Source organism: Barbatula barbatula (assembly GCF_947034865.1).
Source record: "Barbatula barbatula genome assembly, chromosome: 6".
Lineage (NCBI taxonomy): Eukaryota > Metazoa > Chordata > Actinopteri > Cypriniformes > Nemacheilidae > Barbatula > Barbatula barbatula.
Genome location: NC_136765.1, coordinates 8315320 through 8339788, shown reverse-complemented (window position 1 = coordinate 8339788; position 24469 = coordinate 8315320). Strand labels below are relative to the sequence as shown.

Here is a 24469-nt window from a genome sequence, read left to right as displayed (position 1 = left end):
TAAAATAAATAAATACACATGAAACAATTAAAACTTTTTAGGATTCTAAACCTGAAGAATATTTTAATAAAAAAGTTCTAAAAATAAAACAATTATGTTTGCGAGTTAAACAGTAGGAGAAAGACTACAGTGAAAGGCGATGCCATATATAAGAGACAACTCTTTAAGGATAAGGCAGGTCTATGTTATAATTTTCAACATCTTATACAACCTTTTAATCTGCTAGCACAAGCGCATTAAACTAACTGGGATCAAATCTATGTTTGCACTACGGCCAAAACTTGTACTTTTTTGTGATGTTTTCTCCCACTTATGCAAAAACAATCAGAACAGTAGATGAAACAACATACTTTTGTCCTTGAGAAAACATCATTAATAAAATAAAACAATTCTAAATAACGTAAATACAAATATAAAATGCCTGCACATGGAGTCTGAAATGTTACATGGACACATATGTCAAGTGATTTCCACAACAACACAAAATTTGCCATATATATTTAGAGTAGTAATTTATAACTCATGCCATCCATATTATGTTAAAAATCTATGAAATCCCTTCATACAATTTGTATGCGTTATTACAAGACGTCTCATATTATTAAAATACATTGCCTGCAACAGTTTAAATAGCAGCAAGAACAGATCACTTCTGGCTCTAAAATAATTGCTACATCATTGTATGCTTTGCAATAGAATAGTCAGACTGTGACACACTAGATAATTTTTGGTTCCTTTTGAAGTGTTTTAGGCAAAATATCCAGGCGGCCTAATCTTATAAAAAAAAGCCTCACTTAAGATCACATCATTAGTTGATCCACACTTCTTAGTCATCATTTATAAAAAGCTGAATCTCACAGAGAGTATGTGCTATTCAACCAGCTTAGTTAATATTTCAGTGTCCCAAAACATATACACTTTGCCCTGAAAGACATGTGCCTTAACATCCAGCTGTTCAAAATACCCTCAGTAGTTACTTTTACAATGTCATGGTCAAATCTATTGTCCAGTTAAAACCTAACACAATAAAACATTGTTTTTCAAAGTTCAAAATCTTAACTTCCAAGGTGTTCCGTGTAGTGCTGTTTTATAGGAATATGAATTTCAGTATGAACTAGCTGATTTGGTTCATCTCTCTCGTTTTTGCCCTTAAATGTCTTTTACGAATTTTGATCATCCACTTAACGCTAAGTTTAGCAAAGTCTGCTGCTTTGAATAGAGCCATAAAGACGCCACACAAAATGGCTATGGTGTTCCATGGGTTTGCTGTGACTATCTGTTAAAAATAAGGCATGATGAATTAGATATGTGTAACCAATGCAGTTACTTTTTTTTGCAAAACATTCATTAAATAAAGAAAAACTGCAGTTTAATGATGTTTTCACTTACATCTTTGACTTGCTGTATGAATGGATCCCGCCATTGGAACACAGCAAAGAAAAGTTCATTCGCTTGCTCCTCTGGTGGCCTCTTGTCAATGTATTTCACTACACTGGACTGAAATGATATGGAATATTAATATTGAGGGAAATGTTAAGAATCTTCAACCTCAATGCTTAAGGTGATCACAACCTTGTTGATTGTATAATTGTATGTTAAAGATGACAAAAACATAGTAATGTTAGGAGTGAATAGTATTGCATTGATATATTACCTCTTGCCTAAATTCCACTGATTCACTTCCTCTTCCTGGGGTTTTGACCAAAGACATTTTGACCCATGTGCGAAAGCCTCCAGAGAAGGTCCACATTGAATAGTTTCTTTCACAATCCATCATAAAAGCAGCCTTATCAGAGCTAATAAGAAAATGACATATGGTGTTTATCATTTTTCCACAAGTCAACAAAACATGCCACATACCGTTTATGAATTTACCTTTCAAGCAGGTCACTGAATTCGGCAAAAATCATGTAACTGATTGCGCTGAAATCTTCTTCTGTTTCATTACGACTAAACTGAAGGAATAGAAGTTCTCGGTTCCTCACATCAGTCGGACCTCTGACCACCATGGCTCGCTTCTGGCAAACGCATTACATTACTAATAGTAGTATCGACTTGGCAAAATAGCTTGAAATAATAATCTAACACTTTACTTGTGTCTGGTTTGAATATGGCCCATAGTAAATGATCTCTTCTATTGTACAGTCTCCTTCCGCCCGGCTGCCCGATGATACAGGAGGTGGAATGTTGTCATGATAATGATGCATGCAACTCAATAACTGAGCCTTACCAGGATACAACGCGATTCCTGTTGGTAAACAAACAATGACGCGCTACAAAAACAGATGTTGAGAGGGACAATTGAACATCAGGGTGCAGGGAGCTCACCTGGTGGTGTAAACTCTTCAACCTCTTTGTATGAAACAGACATTACTGGATGGTTGAGCTTCTCCATAAAGTCTAAAATGGTTTGATATGCCAAGAACGCAGCAACTGTGCTAAGCAGCAGGTAAATGAGCACAAGGATGACTGTGAAAACATTCTTCAGACAGGCTTTGTTGAAGGCTATGGGCATAAGGTTGCTGTCCACAATGTCCTCATCTAAAATATAGTGAACAATAGTTTTTAAATTATGTATATCATGTATACATACATAAAAATCATTAATTAAAGACAGATTTTAGCAAAGTGGGGACCTGGTAAAGGATCACAGCTTGCTTCATCATGCTCCACTTCAGAAACGTCATTAATCCCATAGGAACAGTCATCACCATTGAACTACAATGCAAACATAACTTTTTTTTAATAAACATATTGAAAATGGTGGGCTTTTTTCCTGTTTATTGTTTAATATAACAAAAAATAGAGTGATTTAAATTGTATTTTCGAAATCGAAATAGCTTACACAGCATTTATTTTCCTCCCTGGACGTCGAAGGTTTGTTAAAAAAGGGAACGTTAATAATAAATAACGTTACAAGCTTGTACCACCTTCTTGGAAAATGTCGTTTATCATTTATGCACAATAACGTTATAATGCTGTATGTTTGCTACAATAAACCGAAGAGCGGTCGGCTGTCACATGACTTCAGCTTCACATCTGTCATGTCCTTACAATGCAGTGAACATAAATGAAAATACTAACGAGTGTGAGCAGCATGTACCCGTCCCACATTTCACACATACGTTGTATCTTTACCTCCTGATACGATAGACCCGTTTCTTTCCTCAGCATTTTGCGTCACCTCCGAAAAATTTGGAGATTTAAACTTTGCCATTAACTCGCCAGACACCGGATTCAGAACAGGATACTGAGTCTCAAGCTCTATTTCTACTGATAGCGTCCAGAAGCTCGCGTGAGGCACGCAACAGCAACTGGACAGAAACATGCGTCAAACGTGACATCACCGCTGTTATTGGGACGGGGTCTGGAGACTTTCATCTTTTTAATGAAAGTTCACGAAAAATGTTCTATAATAATATTTAGGTAAATATAAATATGTGTTGCGATAGAATATCACAATTTGCTTTCTTATACGGCTAATACATTACAACTTTAAATACAAAAAAATCGCAAATAACTAATTCGCCTGCACTTCAGACTCAGGGGACTTTATGTTGAAATTGGGTGGAAAAAAAGGGGGAAACCGTTTAATATTCTTGTTGTTGACTTAAGTTCAGTTTTTTGAGAAGTCACCACTACCGGTTTCATTGGGCGACGTAACTTCCTGTCCGTCTCACGTGATTTTGAAAACAGAAACCCAGGGCAAGTGGAAGTTTAGAAAGTTCCCGAAGCAGAAGTAGGCGCGACATTTTTAAATATATTAATATATATTAACCGAACCCAAACAACGCTCAATTTAAATGTTAAAGCATTGTGCGTCCTTAAACACTTCTGAATCCTGTTCCGATACAAGTTGAGCATTTCCCCCCCACTATTCCACGACTGTGTGTGTGCGTGGAAGCTGATCTGAGATCAGCGCCTGCCCTGAATGGAAACCTCATGACAACAAGGAAACCGAAGTCACATGCTTAGTTCCTACATCTTCTATACCTCAACAGGACAGTCCGCAATGTTTTTCGCCCGTAGCGTTGCCGTATGCCTCTTTATAAGTATTTGTTCGGCAAAAGATACTGAAATTAGAAACGCCTCTAAACCGGTGCGGTTGTTCACCGAGGAAGAGTTGAAAAGATACGATGGGAGCGAGGTAACTTAACGAGCTGTTATACAAAACACTACAAGTTTCTCGAAATTTCTGAGGTTTTCACCAAATTCATTGCATTTACTTAACTATTTTAAATTCGTCCCCGGTCACTTAACAGGATGGACAACCAATTTATATGGCCATTAAAGGTGTAGTGTTTGACGTCACAACTGGAAAAGGTACATGTCTCACATGAACATAAGGCAGTTTAAACTCTCAATAAAAAAGTATTTGCATTTTTGTAATAGATTGGAAATACTCTTAACTGCTATTTATTGGTTACATTTTTTACATGTTTCCAGAGTTTTATGGCGAGGGTGCGCCATATAATGCCCTTGTCGGAAAGGACTCGACCAGAGCAGTAGCAAAAATGTCACTTGACCCAGCAGATCTCACACATGACACTGTAAGTTGGAGATTTTAAAGATCACAACATAGCCACAAAGAAATTCTGCGGTAGTGTAGAAATAGATAACCTTCAGGAGTTCCCTATTGCTCGAAAAAGCATGTTTACAGAAACATTTACTTTCTGCTTCCTCATTCTGAATTATTCTTCAGATTCCACCGGGGCCTTTTCTTGGTGATCCAATCGACCCCGTGGTCTAATGCCATTGTGAATATTTCCCTCTCTCCTTGTCCTGTTTGTTAGATGGGCCTTACAGAAAAACAACTACAGTCCCTCGAGCAGATATTTACGGGCACATACAAGGCGAAGTACCCTATCGTGGGATACACCAGCAGGCGCGTTCTCAACGAAGATGGAAGCCCCAACAAAGACTTCAAACCTGAAGACCAACCTAATTTCAGCATTAAAGATGAATTTTAGTACAATCTTATCCAGATCTCATCATAGCTGTCTGTGACTCCCCTTTGTACTAAGAGTAGGCAGGTGTTGATTTGGTGTCCTTTGGTGGTCTTGAAGCCCACAACCAAGAAAACCTTATGATGCATAATGCCCCACGTTGGTTTTTCCCCTGGTGGGCTGTCCTGAAGGTCATTTAAATGAGGCCACCTACAGGTGTGATTTATAAAATAACAAAAAAAAGGTCTATATATCAAAAGAGTTGTGTATCTCTATATATACACATATGGCTGTTTTTTGTTATGTCTTGCATATTATTGTGAAATATGGTGAAAATATCTGTAATTGTATCCATAAATTACATATAGTTCATTTTACTACTGTAGCACTCCGGGGAAAGTTTGGTGATTCACACTACAGTTAGACATTGAAATCGCTTTGTGGTGAGAGGTTTCATATTAGAAATAAAAAAGTTGTTTGTCAATCCAAAAACAACATTTTGACTCGAATACCATATCAGTCATAATTATAGTGTTTGTGTCTCATTTTTAAGATATGTCTCTAATGACCAGAAATGTTTCGTACCAGTTGAGATAAATATGTTTGTCAAAGCAGCTACATTTATTGTTTTAAAATGTTAGTGTCATCCATAGCGGGTTATTTTTTTTAGTGGAATGTAATTATGACTGTTTAGAAACATGTAAACACTGTAAAGACCTGGACTAGATGAATTTTGGTGCTGATCGAAAGATATGTATTGAGAAATAAATGTAAGTTCAAGCTTGAAACGTGTGAAGTAATTTTTTTTTAAACATTGCTTCTTTATAAGTTCACGTTGTTGAAATCGAAAGAGCTGCTGATGTAGGTACTGACCTCATTTCCATTGTGACTATAAGCAGTAGGTGGGCATACTGAAAATTATTCAAATAAATGGTAAATTTGGCAGTTACAGCTCACATAAAACACGAACATGGGGGCTGGTTGTTTTCATTAGATGCAGTGAGTCAGTTAGCGCCAAACACTGTCAAAGTTGGAGTCTCAAAATGATGTTTATTGATTCTTTACAAAAATCCCCAGGGTATCAATAGCATTTACAGCAAAATAATGAATCATAGTAAAGGAGCCTTTACTGTAAATACTTGCCTAGCTTAATTCTTGTATATCCAATGCAATCTCATTTACATTTTTACCAGAATAAACCATAAACCTACAACAGAACTGATATTTATATTAACCATAACACATTTTATTCAAGTAGATGTTTAACTAGTAAATAATTTCTAGCTGTACCTCAATGCCTGTTTTCAAATATATACTAAACTGCATGTTTGGTAATATTCATGTTTTGTACGGTATCTTCTAATATGAACGTTCTCCCGTGGTTCTCTCTCACCTGTTCATGCTCACATGAGTGACGTATGAAACACTTTCCACTCACTCTCACAACACGCAGTTGCCTTCCGTAGAGGTGTTAATAGTGGGTGCCCGTGATGCTTCTTCCTGTCTCCATTGCACATCAGAATTTCCCCTCTGCCCGCCCACTTTGATTTAGTGTGGTGTAGTGGGCTGTTTCACTTCAGTCTGTCTGAATCTCTTGTTGGTGTCTCTTCTGTTCCCGAGTCAATGTAGTTTATTGCTGTCTTGGAACTCCCACGGTGCAAAACTGAATATTTTTAACTGGTGAGTAACAGTCAAATGTATATATTGATAAAAATATGTTATTTAATAATACTATGCTATTGTATTTATGCTGTTGAGTTGTTGAGTGATTTGAGCAGTCTTCTCGTTCTCTTTAAAAACAGTTGTCATCAATAATGTTTTTTTTGTATTATTTTATTATTCTATTATATTTGTGTATTAGAAGATTGCTTTTATATATTGTGCTATCCAAGAGTTAATTCGGCAAAGTTTCATCGTGTAAAAAATGTTATATCAAGATACTGATACTGAAACTGAACCAACAAATAAATTAAACCTCAAGCTAATATTTACAAATGAATTATTTTCTCTGGGCAGATAATCTGAATAAGTGGAGTGCATATTTGGTCATCACAACAACAAACCTATGAAGGTGCTGAGTGGTCACGGCGTGGTAAGTTATCACCTTTTTTCAAAGGTTTCACACACCTATTGTCCTTAATGTCATCATGGAAACTGATTACTAAGTGTTTGAATTGGCTTACTTCCCTAAATCTCATTGAAAAGACAAACACATGTATTGTTCTTTCTGTTTCAGTGTAAATCGTTGACCCCCAACAGCATGGACTTAATCAGCGTGCAAGCCCCAGTTGTAAGTATATTCATCCCAAGATCTTACGCATACAGCACTTCTTAACAACTTCTGATTGATAGATTAGTGAAATTATAGATTTCTTTGATGTTTGAGGGCCCAGCCCAAACAGCCCTGACACTTACAGTATAAAAGGCAATGCACCTCAGTGTACCAACACATGACGTTAACTGACCATACTTGCTTGCTCTGTTAAACCTTCAGTTTATTTCTGACTGTTGAGTGTTTTTATTCAGTATCGTTTCACATGTATTACTTTAGTAGTAAATTTAGGTAAGTGATTTGAAATAGAGATTGATCATGATTGTTTTTATTCTTGTTAGGTTCATGCAGGACTTTCCCTAAGTCATCAGACTAACACCAGTCTGCCCAACACCTCCCACACTGGTGAGCTGAATATATTACTTCTTGTTTTAAATGCCATTTGCTCTTAAATGTATTCTTTCACTTTTGATGTGGAGGAGAAAATTTGCTCAGATCACAAATCACTCTACATCGAGATTACACTATCCAACTATTTAATGTGATTGTTTGTACTGGTTCAAATGTTAAAATCTTAAACGTATCTTTTTGATTTTTAATAGAAAATATGAACATCAATCAAAGGCGCTGGAAAAGCATTTTTCGACGCGTACAGAAAAAACAAATGAATTCCGATCATGTCAGCGTACTTCCAAAACACCCACTCTTTGAACAGGCCCTGTCTGATGTCTGTGGAAAAGATGGATGTCCTCCCAAACCAATTATGGTAAGAATCAGCAAAGTAGTTTATATCCGACTGCCAAACCATAAATAATGTATTTTATTATTGCACATGCTCAGGTCGTTCTTTGGGTTTATTCTGTTTTTCTTTTTTTTTGCAGGATGTCCTTACATTGCTGCTGAAGAAGGGTCTGTACACTGAAGGAGTGTTTAGGAAAGCAGGCAATGCCAGAACTCTGAGAGAAATCAAGGCACAGCTCAACGACGGGATGGAAGTTGATCTGGAAGAGCACACAGTCTTTCTGCTTGCTGATCTTCTCAAGGTATGGACTTGATCTTGACTCAGGGAATTGATTTGTGTGATTGTGTGAAACAGCTGTCAGCATTATATGCATTTTTGGTCATTAATATCCAGTTTATGTGTATTCTGATTTGCAGGATTTTCTGAGACATATTCCTGGTCGTTTGCTAATGGTGGAGCACTCCAAATCCTGGATGACTGCAATGGAAACAGAAGACATAGATAAAAAATGTGCAGAGGTTCAAATGTAAGTTATTGAATGAATGTAATTTAGTGTCTGTTCTCTATGTTGGACAATGGCTTGGAAATTGTATTTTGTGTAATAATGTGAGTGTAACCAAGTTTTTGGTTTTGTCTTCAGGGTGGTCAACAAGCTTCCTGAACCAAATATTCAGTTGTTGAAGCACCTCATGGTTCTACTGTACCACATAAGTGAGAACGCTGATACAAACAAAATGGATTCTAACAATCTAGCTGTGTGCATTTCACCCAACCTGCTCCAAACAGAAGTGGAAAAGATACAGGAGGTTAGTAGATCACGCTTTGTACAGTGACTTTTGAAAGTCATGACCTTTAAAAACTCTCACATTTTGTGGCTGAGAGCCAGATGGCTGAGTAAAACTGAAAACCGAGAGAGAAAAAATAGATCAAAGGTGTTTTACTTTTTTTCGCATGACCCATTTTCATGGAATTTCAATATAAAACATGTTTCAAAATATCCTTTATTGATTAAATAACTCATGTTTATGACACTATGGGTTTCTATTTGCAGGTGACAATCTTGACGCAGTTCCTAATTGACAACTGTTGTAACATTTTTGGAGAGGATGCTCTGAACCTTTTTGGGGACTCTGATGAAGATGAACTCAGTGACAACCAAGGTAGCTTTTCAGGTTTTTGCTCTTTGGTGCCCTATAAATTATAGTTAATAAAGTCACTCTTTAACTATGTTGAAACACTTCATTATAGCACACTTTGGAATATGTCCTGTGTAAGTTTTCTCAAACTACACAAACATTTGAACAAAATACTTATAACTGTCAAAATGTTAAACGAATATCTAAATAAAATCAATACTAATTTAACTGGAAGTGTTTATATATGGCAAAGTGGTCTATAGGAGTTACCAACATTGTAATTCTAGGCAAAATATTTGAACTGATCTAATCGCAATTTAACTTGCTAATAAACTATTTTTACCCTTCATATCACCTTTAGATTCTTTTTCTTCAAACCATCATGACTCTGCCTATGACAGTTATGACCCTGATGCAGATGGCTACAGAGGGAGTTATCCTGACATGGAGTCTATCAAATCAGTTGTTGAAGCGAAACCTCAGTCTCCTCCAGTAGAGCCGTGGACTACAAAAATTTTAACCCGCAGACGTTCCGAGCCAACATTTGCATTGAGCCATGGTGTCCAGCAACAGCTTGCCCTCACAAGGAGTCAGACACAAATACACTTTCATGACAAACTATTAACAAAGCAGATATCTGATGACTGCATTCTTTTTAGAGCAAGTAACAGTTTGGGAAACGGCTCTGGTTTGGCGCCTAAACGCGGAGCCAGACCAACCTCCAAAGACTGCTCGTACTGTTCCTCAAGTTCTCTAGAAAGTTGCTTTTCCAGCGCCTCAGAAAGCTCGATCCACAACAGCCCACCAATCGCATCCTTGTCCCATCAAAGACGGCTCCTTCAACGCAAACACTCCTTTCCCACCCGCCAGTCCATGTCCACACAGAATCGATCTGACACCTCCAAAAGACGCTCGCAGTCAATGAAGACCGCAAACCTGCGAAGCAGGACTGTTTTTGGGCGAAGTGGTTCGACCAAGCGGGCCATTGAGAGAACCTTACGTCAAAGCCAGACTCTACCTGAAGTACCGAATCCTCAAACAGAGCCATCCGCCACATTTTGCGAACCAAGGCACTTGTCTAGCGAGGAGGTTTTCCAGCAGGTGGACAGCAGAATACCAAGTGATCCTCCAAGTTATGAGCAGGCGGTTCAGGAGTATTCACATGCTGTTCTATCAAACCGGAGCTCACTGACTGTTCAGGATGCCAGATGTCTGCAAACACGCAGCCGCTCCACATCTCCGAGGAAAGAGATGTTGGAGTCATCTTCTAGTAATGAAGATTACGGTATTGACAACAGAGACGATAAAGACACATGTTGTGAAAGTATGAGTGGAGGCTCTTCAGAGTTGAGACAGAGGTCCGCTTCTGAAACGATGTGTGTAGCATCTGCACCAGTGTGGTGTGAGCAGGAACATGTCAGAGAGACATATGTATGAATGATGGTTTATTCTTGTCTTGGTATTCCATTTTGTGTCATTTTGACAAAATGTTGTATGGTGCTGTAAAGTGTTTGCAATTTTGTAATAGAGCTTTCTTTGCATATGAGGAATTTGCTTATTACAAATTTAAGCACATTGTTAGAATGCTGAATTCTTTTGTGGTAAATGTTTTATACCATTTTACTTCCTCAGCAACAATGTAATGGAAAGGCACTTTGAGGAAATGTCACTACACTTTTTGTGCAATTTGTGCGAGCCAATGTAATTGCTTAAAAACAATGTTTTCATGCAATATGACTTACGAAATAAACCTTTTGTACTTTGAGTAAGATATTTTCCAATTACATTAACGGTTCAAACTAACATAACCAATTTAAACTTTATTTGATATGTTATAAAAAACGCAACTAATTTTTTTTCAGTCACTTCAAAGTTCTTAAATCGAAGTAGGTGGCTTTTTCAAAGCTGGCGATACCCTCCGTTTCTATTTTGTTTTTATCATTAAAACAGTTGGGCAAATTAGTGCAAATGCAAACCTTATGATAAAAAAGTTTTTTACCACAGGATTTCACCTTATTGATAGGTCATATCAATATTCGGTGATTTAAATAACCACTTAAAGTCTCTTAAAGTTTTTTATGCATTTGTAAAGCATAAATTCCATAGTCAGGTGAGGGAATTGTCACACCCGTAACGGAACTGTCACATCCATAACCGTCCATATTCCTCATTAATGGGCCCGTGAAAATGTAAATATAACTATTTTATGTTCTATAAACAGGTTAGGGTATTTTGTTGGGTATTAATACTTCCGGTTTAACATTTTGATTCACAGAAATCCTAGGAAAAAAATCTCTCGAAAAACCTTTGTCACATCCATAACCATAATTTAATCAGATGGTTCAATATAGTGGAAAAAAGAAAGAAAATGTATATTTCATATTTTGACTTAAATTGACATCCATAACACAGTGACACCAAAACCAGTGACAAGTGTCCTGGCCGAGTACCAAGTGTTGTTTATCACATGTGAAACAAGTTTGACAGCCAAAAAGGTCCGAAACCTCTTAATTTTACAATGTTTGTGTCATATTTTTGCTATTTATTAAACTTTAAGCCACCACTTGGTGTTCATTTTGATCTTCTATACTATAGTAGGCCTACATAAGGCAACTGACCACATAACCACCAGTGGACGATTGACCTCAAACGTGTTCTCCACCCAGTAGTAATGTTGTAAACTGGAAGTGGGATGGTGAAGTAAGCTTCCATCTAGAGAAGCGACGCGGTCAGAACACAACACTCTCCTGTAAATCAACGGAGCAGTTTGCGTGTTCATGCTGTGTCGCGTCGCGTCGCGTCGCTAGTGTGGGTGTGAGCCCGTTCAAAGGTCGAGTTTCCACAGGTGCACTGTAAGCAGAGAGCTCCTGGCACTCTTTAACGCGAGTGGTCCAACTTATCTCGCAAGCTATAGTGGGGCGAGGCTCTGATACCGTCTATTGAACATGAGTCAGACGCGAATGTCACAGTGAACGTTCACCGCAAAGAGCGCGTCTAACACACCGTGCGTTTCTCCGGTCAACTGAATTCGTCCAACAGCAGAATAACAATGCCGAAGCCTGTAAGTATTTATTTTGTGTTGTACTTTATAATGGTATTTGTCTTGTATAAACCAGAATGCGTACACATATTACGATACAGTGATTTTGTTGTACAACAATCTATTTTACATAAATACAGTGTTAACAGAAATGAATGAAATGTTTGATTTATATCCAATCTATGGCTTGTCTTTCACAAATATCTTGTATGCTATTTGGTTGTTTTGCATGGGTTTTGCATATGTAAAAATGGTAACATTTGATACAGACTAGTGCTCAAAGGATGACTCATCAACTGAGAATTAAAACTTACATAGCTCACTTCAACTTAAAGTCCAAGTGATATAAAAAATGACTATTCTTATTTTCTCATGAAATATTGCAGAGTTTATATTAAATAGCTTATCGACGTGGGTCATTTTCTTTTTAAAATTCGTGTACTCTCTTTATCTTCAGTTAAAATCTGAAAATGCACTTCCGCCCTGAAATGACTATCCATCTCAAATGAGGTAACGGCCTGGGCGGAGCATCCGTTTACTCCTCCCCTTCAACTGTCAGCCAGCTGCCAGTTTCATTTCAAAATCAATGCAACAGCTGTTTTTACAACAGCTGTCAATCAATTCGCAGTGAAAAACGCAAGCCACTCCCATTCATTTGCTCCTCTGAAATTCCTTTTCACTCGAAAATGTGTCAGAATACGGAAGTGAAAACGATCGCAACTTCCAGTTCACAGGGACTTTAACCTTCGGGTTTCATCTTTTTCTTGGTATACTGTATTGCCTCAAAACTATTTCTTCTCGATGGTGACAATACAACCTTATTCATGCTCATTTTGAGGGGTTTTTGGAGATTCTATTTAAAGATAGTCCTCGAAGTTTAAGAGGACACTATTCAAGTTATGGTTAACATAGTAAAATGCGTTTTTACACATTAACTAGACAATGAGTTCATAATCTCTCCATGGGCACTAAATGCAGGAAAGTAAAAGATTAGCCAAATGCAGATTGTGCTACACAGTGCATACAGTGTGATGTCATTAGAAGTACTGCCCTTTCAAAGTTCCTCAAGAGGTTCTGGTAGTTTCGTTATTTAATTGTAAGTATTTGAGATATTTTTAAAAGTAAAGACTTATAAGAGTCATATACTGTTAATACAGCACACTTCTTAGACCCACCTCACAAATTACAAGTTGTGGAAATGTTAAAATCATAATGCAACTATGGTTTGTTCAAGAAATGAAATATAGTTTTACATCCAGTACAAAATCTGAATCAAGCTTGATCAATTGTAAACTCTCATTTTAGGAGGTACTCTGTGCCCTCCAAGCAAATGAGACATGTAGCGGTCACACTGAGTTATGACGCAGTCTAGATACATTTTACAGCTTTGGTAAATACCTTACGGTTGCTCGTGGAGAGGATGACTTCTGGATTAAACAATAGCACTCCCGCTGACTGTTCCATTGTTAGGATCAATCCAACCAGGAAGGAAATCTTTGAAGATTACAGATTATATCTGCCATGCTGGGATTGAGATTATAGATTATGTCTATAAAAAAGTGTTTTCAATTCATTTTCTGCCGCACAATGATAATGTGCTAATAGATGTCAGATTGTTCTCCACTTACTGGAAATGTTTTGTTGAAACCATATACGTGTATGAGATTTAAACTTCTGTGATACAGTTGTCAGCCAATTGTGCCTTATCTAATGGCCTGCTGATAAAATGTGAACTGGATTATGTTGATAGTTTGCATACCCAGAACCCAGATACTTGGCTATTTTGTTTTAATGTAGCCTACTATTTACTTCTGATATCTGATTTTCTGATTAGATTGTTTGGTTTATTCTTAAGGACAACTAAAATATACAGTAGTATATAAACTAACAATTATCATAAAGCACACCTTAATGAAGTAGTGCATACTATTTGGTTTTGTCAGCAGCTTCTGTAAACTGCTGTAAAAGTGGTGAATGTTGGGTTCAAGCATGCAGATCATTTACTTGCTGATGAGGCTGAATACTACGGCACGCAAGCTAGGGTTTAACAGTCAGGAGTGTGAGTACTGTTGCAGTTGCAACTTTTCTCTTGATTCGAAGAACTAAAGTTTATTTACTTCAGTATTATTTAGTATAATAACACGTCTTCCATTAATACTTCACCAACAGGCACTAGTTAGAGAAAGGAAACATTAAACAGAAAGCTGAAAAGAGCGTTCTTACATTTTCAAGTGTGAATGGTTTATCTTTACAGCTAGAGTAGGCCCAGCCAAAGGTTGTGTAACTTTGACAATCCACTGGCTCCGTCAAGGTTCACAGAGTTGTTATGAAAGTTGTGGAAAGTGTGCTGGGCTGAATTGGGTCAGAAAATCACTTCTGTAAATACATTTTCTGTTTTGTGTGTTTACAGAAAACCTCACAGATTTATATAGTTTAGTTATTTGTTTTTTAAAGTGTAGGCTATTTGCTGGCACGTGAAGTCCTTAAAGCCTTTTGCTAAAGCAAAATTGAAGACTGAAAAATATATTTTCACATAGGAATAGTTACACCTGGGAATGTCTGTTGAAACTGCCTATAATGTTGTCAATCGTTTTGGGAATAAAATGTAAGGTGGATCTGTCAATAAGGCTTAATTGCCATTGGCTCAATAAAGCAAGGTGTAATTTGGGTTGCATGTCATTATTTTACTTGCAAGTTTATGTTCACAATGATGTCATTCATTTGGTTAATTACTTGATTTATTCTTTAGTTTTTAACATTAAATATAATATATATTTGGGGAATTTTGAACTAGGCCTCTTTAAAGATTTCCAACTTTTTAGGCCAACCATTGTTTTGGTGACTGATGTCCAATTCAGTACAAGTAAAAAATGTTTCGGTTAAATGTACTCTTGCATATCATTAACTGATAATAAAACAACATGTGATGAGTCTCTGTTCTCATTTGTGTTTGTTCTCTTCAGATCAATGTCCGGGTCACTACGATGGATGCTGAGCTGGAATTTGCAATCCAGGCAGCTACGACGGGCAAACAGCTCTTTGATCAGGTAAGATTCAGCTGCTAAAAATTCAAACGTCGGAAAAAAAAAACACAATTCTGACAGGCGTTAAAGGGAGCATTTTGTAAGCTGTCAGTGAAAACCAAGCTCTACAGTAAATTCTGCTTAAGGTTAGAGATCCATTGCAAAAGCATGTATCTCTCAACTTTCAAAAAACTACTTAAAACACACCTCCTCTGTGAATACTTGACAGACAAATGAAAAAAAAGTACATAACCCTCTTCTCTCAACAGGTAGTGGTCTAGCTTTTGTTGAAACTAGTAACTTTGTATTAGCACCTATTACTCTTTTATGACATATCGCTTATTGCTCCCCGAACTCTTTGTAAGTCGCTTTGGATAAAAGTGTCTGCTAAATGACTAAATGTAAAATGTAAACGCATTTTTACCGTAGCAGTCACACCCAAAGTCAGGTTTAGGGGTAGACACTGGTTGTAAATCAGTTTTTAGATACTATTGAGTTGAATAATGGTAAACGGTGTATGGTTCATTTTATGATATGCTGAACGGCCGATACGTGAAGGGGCTTATTTCGCGATAACAGCCGGCTGCTTGTACATTATCCCACATTACGTTATTTGAAAACTCTTGGAATGTTGCGACTGGCCAATCAGAATCAAGCATTCAAATGAGCCGTGTCATAAGTATAATATAAGTCAATACTGGAAGACACCATCTCTGCCTATTTGTACACACCTAACTGATAAGAAATTAGGGTTGGGTGGTAGTTTCCCTCACTACTGATTGCATAAACAGTGTAGAGTTCCTATTCTAATCTTGTATTTCACATAAGCAAAAAACACACCCATCGTTTGACCTAAAGCACAAATAACGTCACACTGCATTCTTGATCTTTATTTTTCAAGATGTAAGGCTTTTAAAATACGTCATGGATGAGTGTTGAGTCTTGTGGGCAGTGCTTTCTTGTGGCACAGCTGGTGACGCTATACCGTCAAGATCATGGGTTTGATTCCCAGGAAATGCATATGCTAACAAAATAAAAAGCTTCCTATGGATAAAAGTTTCTTCCTGATAAAATTTTCCAATTTCAAGCAAATTGTGCTGATGTTATGTGTCCTGGGTCTTGAGGAGGGTGCTGTTCAAACACTTAGTCTTGACTCCAGAAAGCTCACAAAGTTAGCTTAAAAAACAACTTGAAACTAAAAATATTCACATTTATTTCTAATCGTTTCTGTTAAATGTTTGTTATTTTTGTTATTTTGCTAGTTTTATTAATTTTAATTGGTTTATTTGATGTGCTTACACATCTAATGTTTTCATACTAAATTTAGTTTAATTAAAAAGAAAAAAATGTGTTTCGTGTTGTTCATTCTCTCCCTTACTTCAGCTTTAATCCGCATAGTAACATGGCCTTGTAAACTATCGTGTTGACAAAATGTTATTGGCTCTCCTACTTGTAAGTCGCTTTGGATAAATGTGTCTGCTAAACGAATAAATGTAATGTAAATGTAAATGTAAATGCATATTATTAAAACAGGTTGAAACAAAACATTTTCTCCTGTATTCAGGTGGTTAAGACAGTGGGCTTGCGTGAGGTGTGGTACTTTGGTCTACAGTACACAGACAACAAAGGCTTTCTTACATGGCTAAAACTGGACAAAAAGGTATTACTTTGTTGATTTCTAAATATAAATGTGTTGTATTGGAACAACATATTTGCATTTTGTTCTGTAATGTTATTGTAAAATACTTTTTATAGTCACTATGCACATAGTTTTCACATTTAATGCTGATTTGGGTTATACAATGATAATTAATATGTAAGCAAAATTCGGAACAGTCTTATCCTTTATCGAAGTGTAATGCACATATAATCGTTCTTAATACTTGTTCTTGTTCTGTACTTTAATCCAACCCTATAATGAATTTGCTAAAAAATTGTGCCATGCACAACGAATTCTTCTGATGCTATTTGTAAATATGGGCCTATGCGTTTAACAAAACCGCAGCTTGTGTGCAAAACATAACAGATTAAGCATAAGGAACATGGTGAAAAAAATATTTTATAGTTCAGATGACACAAAACAAAAGTTTTTTTAATAAACAATGACATGAATATAAATTTGTTAAATCATTAATAATTGCTCCGCATCTGAAACAACTTTGCTTTTCATTTGCAAGGCCTTTTATCTTATCCCCTGCCACCACCTGCCAAACAAAAAAGACAAATTTTCATCAATTTCATGAATTTATTCCTGATTAAAGTGGTGTACAATGATAAGCACATTGTAAAATAAATCAGATGTTTTGCTGTAGCACCGAATGTTTCACACATCATTCTGCGTTCTGATTTCCAGGTGTCCTCTCAAGAGGTGAAGCAAGAGAACCCTCTTCAGTTTAAGTTCCGGGCCAAGCACTACCCAGAAGATGTATCTGAAGAACTCATTCAGGACATCACTAAAAAGCTGTTTTTCATGCAAGTGAAGGAAGCCATTTTGAGCGACGAGATCTACTGCCCCCCAGAGACAGCTGTGCTGCTGGCCTCCTATGCTGTCCAAGCCAAGTTTGGAGATTTCTCAAAAGAAACCAACAAAGTTGGATACCTTGCATCTGAGCGATTGCTTCAGCAGAGGTGAGCTCAGTTTGTTGACAACTGAACAAAAAAAAAAACACATTAAATAAACAGTACATGTATGTTCTCAAAAAACAGTACACATAGAAATAAAGAGTACATTTGGAAATAAAATAAAATAATTTTAGATATTATTTTTATGTTGAAGTTTTTCGTGTGTGACGAACACATTTTATTGTATGTAATTTACAAAGCGAATGGTGCAACAATTGTAAACCTGTGGTCTTGCCATTTTGCATTTGATGTGCAGTTCTGGCCACAGCCAGATAACAACTTTATACTTTGTCTTTAGAGTTGTTGACCAGCACAAACTCTCTAAAGATCAATGGGAGGAGAGGATCCAGATTTGGCATGAAGAACATACAGGCATTATCAAGTTAGTTTGGCATATACACACACCTCTGCCACAACTTTATTTTGTTGGACAAATTCATCATCTTTTTAAATTCCTTGTTACTAGGGAAGATGCCATGCTTGAATATTTAAAGATCTCACAGGATTTGGAGATGTACGGCGTCAATTACTTTGACATAAAGAACAAGAAGGGAACAGACCTCTGGTTAGGTGTGGATGCTTTGGGACTTAATATCTATGAGAAGGATGACAGGTAAGCAGTGGCCGAATTTTAGAAATGCTAACAGATGTAGTCTGAGATCCTGGGGTCAGTGTGGCAGCTGTCATGACTGTGTGGTCAATGACCCACTTGCAAAACCCACAACAAGTCAGGCTTTGGGGGCCAGAGCTCACAGTCGATATGATTACATTGTTTGTTAATATTGAGAGGTCAATGCACCCAAGGACGGATTTACCACAGTGTTTGTGATCTTATGCTGATAGACAACAAAAAACCCTTAACTTTATAGTTGTCACACGTAGCAGTGAACGCAAAATAAGGCTAGATCCAGCGCAGGTAAAAGGTGTTTAGTAAATCAAAATGTGAAAAGTGAACAACAACACAAAGACATGTCACATATGCAAATTACCAACTAAACAAGGGAAACATAGCGGTGTATAGACAGTCACAATCAGTCAAGTTGGGGTAACAGTGAAAGAACTACAAAGTACATGACTACAACAGGAAGTGACAACATAACAGAAGAAAATTCCAAATAAAAGACATGAAGGCAAACAGAACACATAAACCTTATAACAATTGACAATTCCAGTTGCCTGAATTAATTCTCTGATGTGCTTTATTTGTTAGGCTGACTCCAAAGATTGGATTTCCATGGAGTGAAATACGGAACATTTCATTCAATGACAAAAAATTCATAATCAAACCTATCGACAAAAAAGCTCCTGTAAGTCGTTTCATGACATTCAGTTTTTTTCTGAATTTATTGTAGATAAAATACTATGAATCAATTCAGTTTCCACCTAAATTAAATCTATCTGCAGAGTTATATGGCTCAGGGGGGTGTTAATAGTGTTAATATGCTGTACTAATAAAATATATTCTTAGTATCCCCAAAAATATGTTTATCTAGTTATTTTATGTAACACTTCTCTGCCTAAGAAAATTTTTTAAAAGTCTTATGATCCGCCCCACAGGACAGACCTTTTCATATTTATGAGCTTATTTTTTTGAGTACATAATTGTTTCAAGATGCCTGGTTTATGCGGCTCAGTTTTATTATAGTTTAAATAGAGCCTAACATTCCACACCTGCTGGTTCAGTTTTATGAGAAAAATGTCTTATAAATTAATATTTATTTTTAATTATTTTTACAACATGAATAAATGATTCATTCAGTGCATTATCTTGTTGTTCCAGGACTTTGTGTTTTATGCATCCCGCTTGCGCATTAACAAGCGCATTCTGCAGCTGTGCATGGGAAACCATGAACATTACATGCAGCGAAGGAAACCTGATACCATTGAGGTGCAACAGATGAAGGCACAAGCTAGAGAGGAAAAACATCAGAGACAGATGGAAAGGTGCATACATCGTGCTGATTCCACGGAGTGCTTTAATAAATGGAAGAGCTCATTATCACAGATGTCACACAACTCATTTAAAGACATTTCTTTTCAAACAAATCCTTTATTTTACAACCCATGGATCTTTAGAAAATTATCATTTTAAGTTTAGAAAATGTCCTAATGTCTTTTTTCCTATCATCATATGCCACGAGGATTTCCATGTGCATTCGGGTGTCCATTTGAAACACACCTTCTGTAAAATATTGTTTTGATCATCTCTTATTTCCTCAGAGCCCAGCTAGAAAATGAGAAGAAGAAAAGGGAGGCCATAGAGAAAGAAAAAGAGAGGGTAGAACGAGAGAAGGAGGAGATGATGCTGAAACTGTATAAGTATGAAGAAACAACCAAAAAGGTTGAGAAAGGTAAGAAGACTCATCAATTGCATCTTTACATCCAAATATGTTGCCTCTGGTCTGGACAACATCACCGTTAAGTCCAAATATATAAGTAGGGGATAATGTAGTATAAACCAAAAATAAACCTGCTGACCCTAACATGAAGGGGTCCTATATTACCCTGATTTAGTTTGTATTAACTGCAGAATAACTACTTTCCTGGCTATCATGCTGCTATCCCCCCCAAAACAATTAGAGGGGACATGAAATATTAGTTTGAGTTCAATGGACTGTTTAATTATCCAATAATTCATAATGAATTATTAACTTGATTGAAAATACCATGCAGTAATTTATAATTGAATGACTACTGCTCTCTTCTGGTTGGTTATATGTATTGCTCAGATCTGCAAGAGCAGCTTGAGAGGGCCCGAAAACTGGAGGAGGAGAGAAGGAGGGTAGAGGAGGAGGCGGTACGTCTGGAGGCTGAACGACAGGCAGCACTCATCGCTAAAGAAGAATTTGCCAGGAAAGCTGAAGACCAGATGAAAACACAGGAGCAGTTGGTGAGCTAGTGTTAGTTTCACACACAATTGAAAGCTCAAATTACTTATCACGATTTTGCTTTGTTGCAAAGCAGCTTCATAGAACATTTTAAAAACAAACAATTGAGACCTACGGAAGAACATTATAGAAGGGGGAAAACATTTTAAAACATGAAAATGATTTGAAAATTTAGAATCCATAGAAATTAAATTACATTTTACAGCAAACATATACATGACTATTTTGAAAAAGATTTCCAAAGAATATTTCCTCTACATGGCATTGGTTAGAGAAATAAATAGTATTGGCCGAGCCAGTGTCCCGGTGCTGTGTATAAACATATAAAGAATATATAAACATATGAGGGAATGAACATAAATTAACATTAATGATACATTTATATGCTATATCATCATGAAAAGAAACTGAAGGCCTCTGCCCAGGATTCTACATTTTCTTTCACAGATAGATCCGATCGAACTAAACCTTTGATGAGCAGATAAAACGTTTTAATTTTTAACTTTAGCTTTAGACTTTAATTCATTTTATTTTTGTAGGCAGAACTAGGTTGTGTCTAGAGTGAAGATGACCTGGATGTTTGTATTTTTACAGTCACTAGACCTGGCTGAGTACACAGCAAGGATTGTCTTACTGGAGGAGGCCAAGAGAGTCAAAGAAGAGGAAGCCAGTGAATGGCAAAACAGGGTGAGTATACAGTCAGGAGCCCCAAAAACTTAAAGCACACTTTAAATTGTTGGAATATTATTAAATCAAATCTCAAAACCAACATCCCTTTTTTGCTTTTGTTTCTGAAATTTCATTGAATTATTCCTACCCAAAAAGCATGAAGAAATCATTTCTACAATGAATGTTTAAATAGTTTAATGGAATAAAAGATTACCACATTTATTATGGATAGTAAATTCCGATTGATATTGTGTTATCTTTTAACAGATACCCTTATCCTTTAAATCCATAAATTAATCGATGCATTTTAATCATCTCATACTGTGCTTCTCCGCTGCTTTAAAGGCTAAAGAGGTACAGGATGACCTGATGAAGACCCGTGAGGAGTTGCAGAATGTGATGGCGTCTCCTGTGGCCGCACCGATGGCTGCTCCTGTTCTGGCTGCGATGGAGGTACCTTCGGAAAGGTATGAGTACGATCATGAGGATCATGAGGAGAACAGTAGCACCCACAGCGCTGAGCTCCTTGTGGATGGCATTGAGGACCACCGCAATGAGGAGGAGCGCATCACAGAAGCAGAAAAGAATGAGCGTGTGCAGAGACAGCTTCTGGTAACATACGCATGCATGCATAAACACAAACAAACTTCTAATTTCTATCATTCCTAATTTATACTATAAATTTAATCATTTCTGAATTGTTGAATTCTTTTAGTGTGATTTTAATTTTATGTTTTGTGATTTTTGCATCTCATTTGCTGGCATTGAAGGGGTTCACCCAAAAATAAAATTCTGTCATCAATTATCTCAGATTGTTCCAAACTTGGATACATTTATGTGTTCTACTGAGCACAATAGAAGATATTTGGAAAAGTTTTACCAAACAGATCTCATTGCATGGAACATAAATACTATGAGAGTCAATGGGGATGAGATCTGTTTGGTTATTGACATTCTTCCAAATATCTTCCGTTGTGTTCAGCAGAACAAATACATTTAAACTGGTTTGGAACAATCTGAGGGTATGAAAATGTTGACAGAATTTTCATTTTGGGGTAACAATTTAAATTAAGTTATTGTCTAATGAGGCTTACTGTACAGGCTAAATATGTATAGACTCTGATTTAATTTCACCTGTTATCCCAATTTATGAAAGTACATAAATTACATATTAAATTGTTATTAGGCCCTGAGCTCTGAGCTGGCTGAAGCCCGAGATGATTCTATGAAGACTCAGAATGACATTCTGCACAATGAAAATGTACGAGCCGGAAGGGACAAATACAAGACGCTTCGTCAGATCCGTATGGGCAACACCAAGCAGAGAATAGATGAGTTTGAAGCATTGTAAGGGCTTCTGACGTCACTGAATAACCTCTACCAAAGCCAGCACTGCTCATACCCCTAATTGGTGTTCAGGGGTCAATATTTTTTGTATAATCACACATGGTTTTACTTTGTATTTGATGTTAAAATGACTGGACTACATGCTATAAAAGTATATTTTATTCTTTTGACAAACATGTACAACATGGTTTTTCTGGAAGATGTAAAATTATTGGTACATTGTTCAGATTTGACTTCAGCACTCTTGTTTCAATCCTATTTATGCTGATTTTGCCAAAGTCTTTGGATCTTTTGTCATCTTTGCAGCTGGGGCTAACTTCCGCATTTATCTGAATGCTGTATGCTGCTTATTGGGGTTTCATGATAAGCATCACTTGTTTATATATCATATATTTAATGATACAAGATGATAGAATCACTTGAATGTCATCAAACAGTGGCCACAACAAACAAGTAAATGTTTTTTGATTAAAGAAATTCTGCATAATAAATAAGAATTGCATACATTGCTCAATGTAATATCTTGAAACAAATATAAGATTTACTGTAGAAATACAGTAGCCTACATGGTTTTAATAACATATTTTTCCCAAATACTGTTAAAGGGATAGCTCACCCAAAAATAGAAATTATGTAATCGTTTACTCACCTTTGGTATACAAATCTGTATACATTTCTTTGTTCTGATAAACACAGAGAAAGATATTTGGAAGAATGCTCATAACCAAACAGTTGACCTAGTAAAAAAAAGTACTTTATATTTTTTTGGTTCTGTATAACACAAAAGAAGATATTTGAAATGTAGGACAGTTCTGTGGCACTTTTGACTACCATTGTCATTTTTCCTGCTATGGTAGTCAATGGGGTCCAATTGTGTCCATCCAAATATCTTTCTCTGTGTTCGACCAAGCAAAGAAATGTATACAGTTTGGAACAACTCAAAGGTGAGTAAAGGATGACAGAACTTTATTTTGGGGTGACCTATCCCTTTAAATGATAAATGGGTGTTCAAACGTGGTTATGTTTTAAAATTTGCCTGTTTGTCAATTGTATTGACAGAGATCTATGCTGAGTCGTCTGTTAATGCAGAAAGAGCTTTCCGATTAAAAAATATGTCCACGATCTGGGTATTGTTTTACAATAACAACAGCTCTCTTGACAGCAAAATCATTCAAAATAACAGAAAGGTTTGTCATGTCTATTTACCCAGATGTCCTACACGTATGACCATTAAAAGAACTACAGTGTCATTTGCGGCGATTCACGGAGAGGCTGTTTAGAGGAAAATTGTTATGCAAAGGGCAAGCCTGCGCGAGATCACTAAGGGCCACTGATATTTACTCAAGGACAAGCGTTGATTATGTTGCTAGACAACAACTTATGATGCCTGGAAACCATTTGTTGAAATATGCAAAGGGTCAGTTAACAATTCACAGGGTCAGGATTACCTTGTCCGTGTACTATTGGAAAACGTTTAAACGATGATTAGTGTGTTACTTACTGGAAAATGTACCACAGACTACACATCATTTCATTGAAATCCACTTCTGACTGGGTTTACGGCATACATTTGAGTTGATTCATATTTTTTTCATACGTGATTGAAGAGTTTTGTTAATGATTATTAAATATCGGAAATCTACACGTGCACTGTGCACAAGCGGGATTAAAAACGGAAAATCTTATTTGTTGATCTGGGTTAAGCTTGTTGAAACTGCAGAAAGATCTTGCCTTTTTGTCGTGTAGCTACCACAAATATTCTCCGAATAACATTATATTAATCC

The 24469-nt window shown here is 36.6% G+C and overlaps 4 protein-coding genes across 6 annotated transcripts; 3 read left to right on the top strand and 1 right to left on the bottom strand.

Moving 5' to 3' along the window:
• Positions 1-31: 31 nt before the first annotated feature.
• On the bottom strand, positions 32-3634 carry pacc1 (proton activated chloride channel 1). Of its 2 annotated transcripts, none has more exons than XM_079458779.1 (8): positions 3139-3634; positions 2637-2718; positions 2329-2541; positions 2094-2248; positions 1876-2018; positions 1655-1796; positions 1390-1497; positions 32-1276 (listed from the first exon to the last, which is right to left on the bottom strand). In XM_079458779.1, the coding sequence occupies exons 1-8, from the start codon at positions 3172-3174 to the stop codon at positions 1115-1117; spliced, it is 1041 nt and encodes a 346-aa protein (XP_079314905.1). In that variant the 5' UTR covers positions 3175-3634; the 3' UTR covers positions 32-1114. The 2 variants fall into 2 exon arrangements, with proteins under 2 accessions (XP_079314905.1, XP_079314906.1); XM_079458780.1 differs by having other exon boundaries at positions 1876-2015; positions 3139-3279.
• A 6-nt stretch (positions 3635-3640) lies between these two features.
• On the top strand, positions 3641-5731 carry nenf (neudesin neurotrophic factor). Of its 2 annotated transcripts, none has more exons than XM_079458776.1 (4): positions 3641-4147; positions 4263-4323; positions 4447-4550; positions 4794-5731. In XM_079458776.1, the coding sequence occupies exons 1-4, from the start codon at positions 3968-3970 to the stop codon at positions 4968-4970; spliced, it is 522 nt and encodes a 173-aa protein (XP_079314902.1). In that variant the 5' UTR covers positions 3641-3967; the 3' UTR covers positions 4971-5731. The 2 variants fall into 2 exon arrangements, with proteins under 2 accessions (XP_079314902.1, XP_079314903.1); XM_079458777.1 differs by lacking the exon at positions 4794-5731 and adding an exon at positions 4703-4769 and having other exon boundaries at positions 3940-4147.
• Positions 5732-6524: 793 nt separating this feature from the next.
• Positions 6525-10863, top strand: tagapa (T cell activation RhoGTPase activating protein a). Its single transcript, XM_079458210.1, has 10 exons — positions 6525-6626; positions 6963-7038; positions 7183-7236; positions 7560-7623; positions 7821-7984; positions 8100-8261; positions 8377-8486; positions 8601-8766; positions 9012-9120; positions 9458-10863. Exons 2-10 carry the CDS (start codon positions 7012-7014, stop codon positions 10531-10533), a joined length of 1932 nt encoding a protein of 643 aa, XP_079314336.1. The 5' UTR covers positions 6525-6626; positions 6963-7011; the 3' UTR covers positions 10534-10863.
• A 930-nt stretch (positions 10864-11793) lies between these two features.
• On the top strand, positions 11794-23191 carry ezra (ezrin a). The gene is made up of 13 exons (XM_079459451.1): positions 11794-12157; positions 15100-15183; positions 16724-16819; positions 17513-17787; positions 18080-18163; positions 18248-18394; positions 18992-19088; positions 19562-19725; positions 20002-20132; positions 20511-20671; positions 21264-21356; positions 21684-21950; positions 22525-23191. The coding sequence occupies exons 1-13, from the start codon at positions 12146-12148 to the stop codon at positions 22687-22689; spliced, it is 1776 nt and encodes a 591-aa protein (XP_079315577.1). The 5' UTR covers positions 11794-12145; the 3' UTR covers positions 22690-23191.
• Positions 23192-24469: the final 1278 nt, after the last annotated feature.

Bases quoted from the DNA above. Each gene is read 5' to 3' on its own strand.
- pacc1 (XM_079458779.1), bottom strand. From the start codon at position 3,174: ATGCTGAGGAAAGAAACGGGTCTATCGTATCAGGAG. The intron at 2,542-2,636 runs GTCCCCACTTTG...ACTATATTTTAG, and splicing joins AAGCTGTGATCCTTTACCAG to ATGAGGACATTGTGGACAGC. The intron at 1,797-1,875 runs GTAAATTCATAA...TTTTCTTATTAG, and splicing joins TTCAGTGACCTGCTTGAAAG to CTCTGATAAGGCTGCTTTTA.
- nenf (XM_079458776.1), top strand. From the start codon at position 3,968: ATGCTTAGTTCCTACATCTTCTATACCTCAACAGGACAGTCCGCAATG. The intron at 4,148-4,262 runs GTAACTTAACGA...GTCACTTAACAG, and splicing joins AAAGATACGATGGGAGCGAG to GATGGACAACCAATTTATAT. The intron at 4,551-4,793 runs GTAAGTTGGAGA...CCTGTTTGTTAG, and splicing joins CAGATCTCACACATGACACT to ATGGGCCTTACAGAAAAACA.
- tagapa (XM_079458210.1), top strand. From the start codon at position 7,012: ATGAAGGTGCTGAGTGGTCACGGCGTG. The intron at 7,624-7,820 runs GTGAGCTGAATA...GATTTTTAATAG, and splicing joins GCCCAACACCTCCCACACTG to AAAATATGAACATCAATCAA. The intron at 8,487-8,600 runs GTAAGTTATTGA...TTTTGTCTTCAG, and splicing joins AAATGTGCAGAGGTTCAAAT to GGTGGTCAACAAGCTTCCTG.
- ezra (XM_079459451.1), top strand. The intron at 18,395-18,991 runs GTAAGCAGTGGC...TTTATTTGTTAG, and splicing joins ATCTATGAGAAGGATGACAG to GCTGACTCCAAAGATTGGAT. The intron at 21,357-21,683 runs GTGAGTATACAG...GCTGCTTTAAAG, and splicing joins CCAGTGAATGGCAAAACAGG to GCTAAAGAGGTACAGGATGA.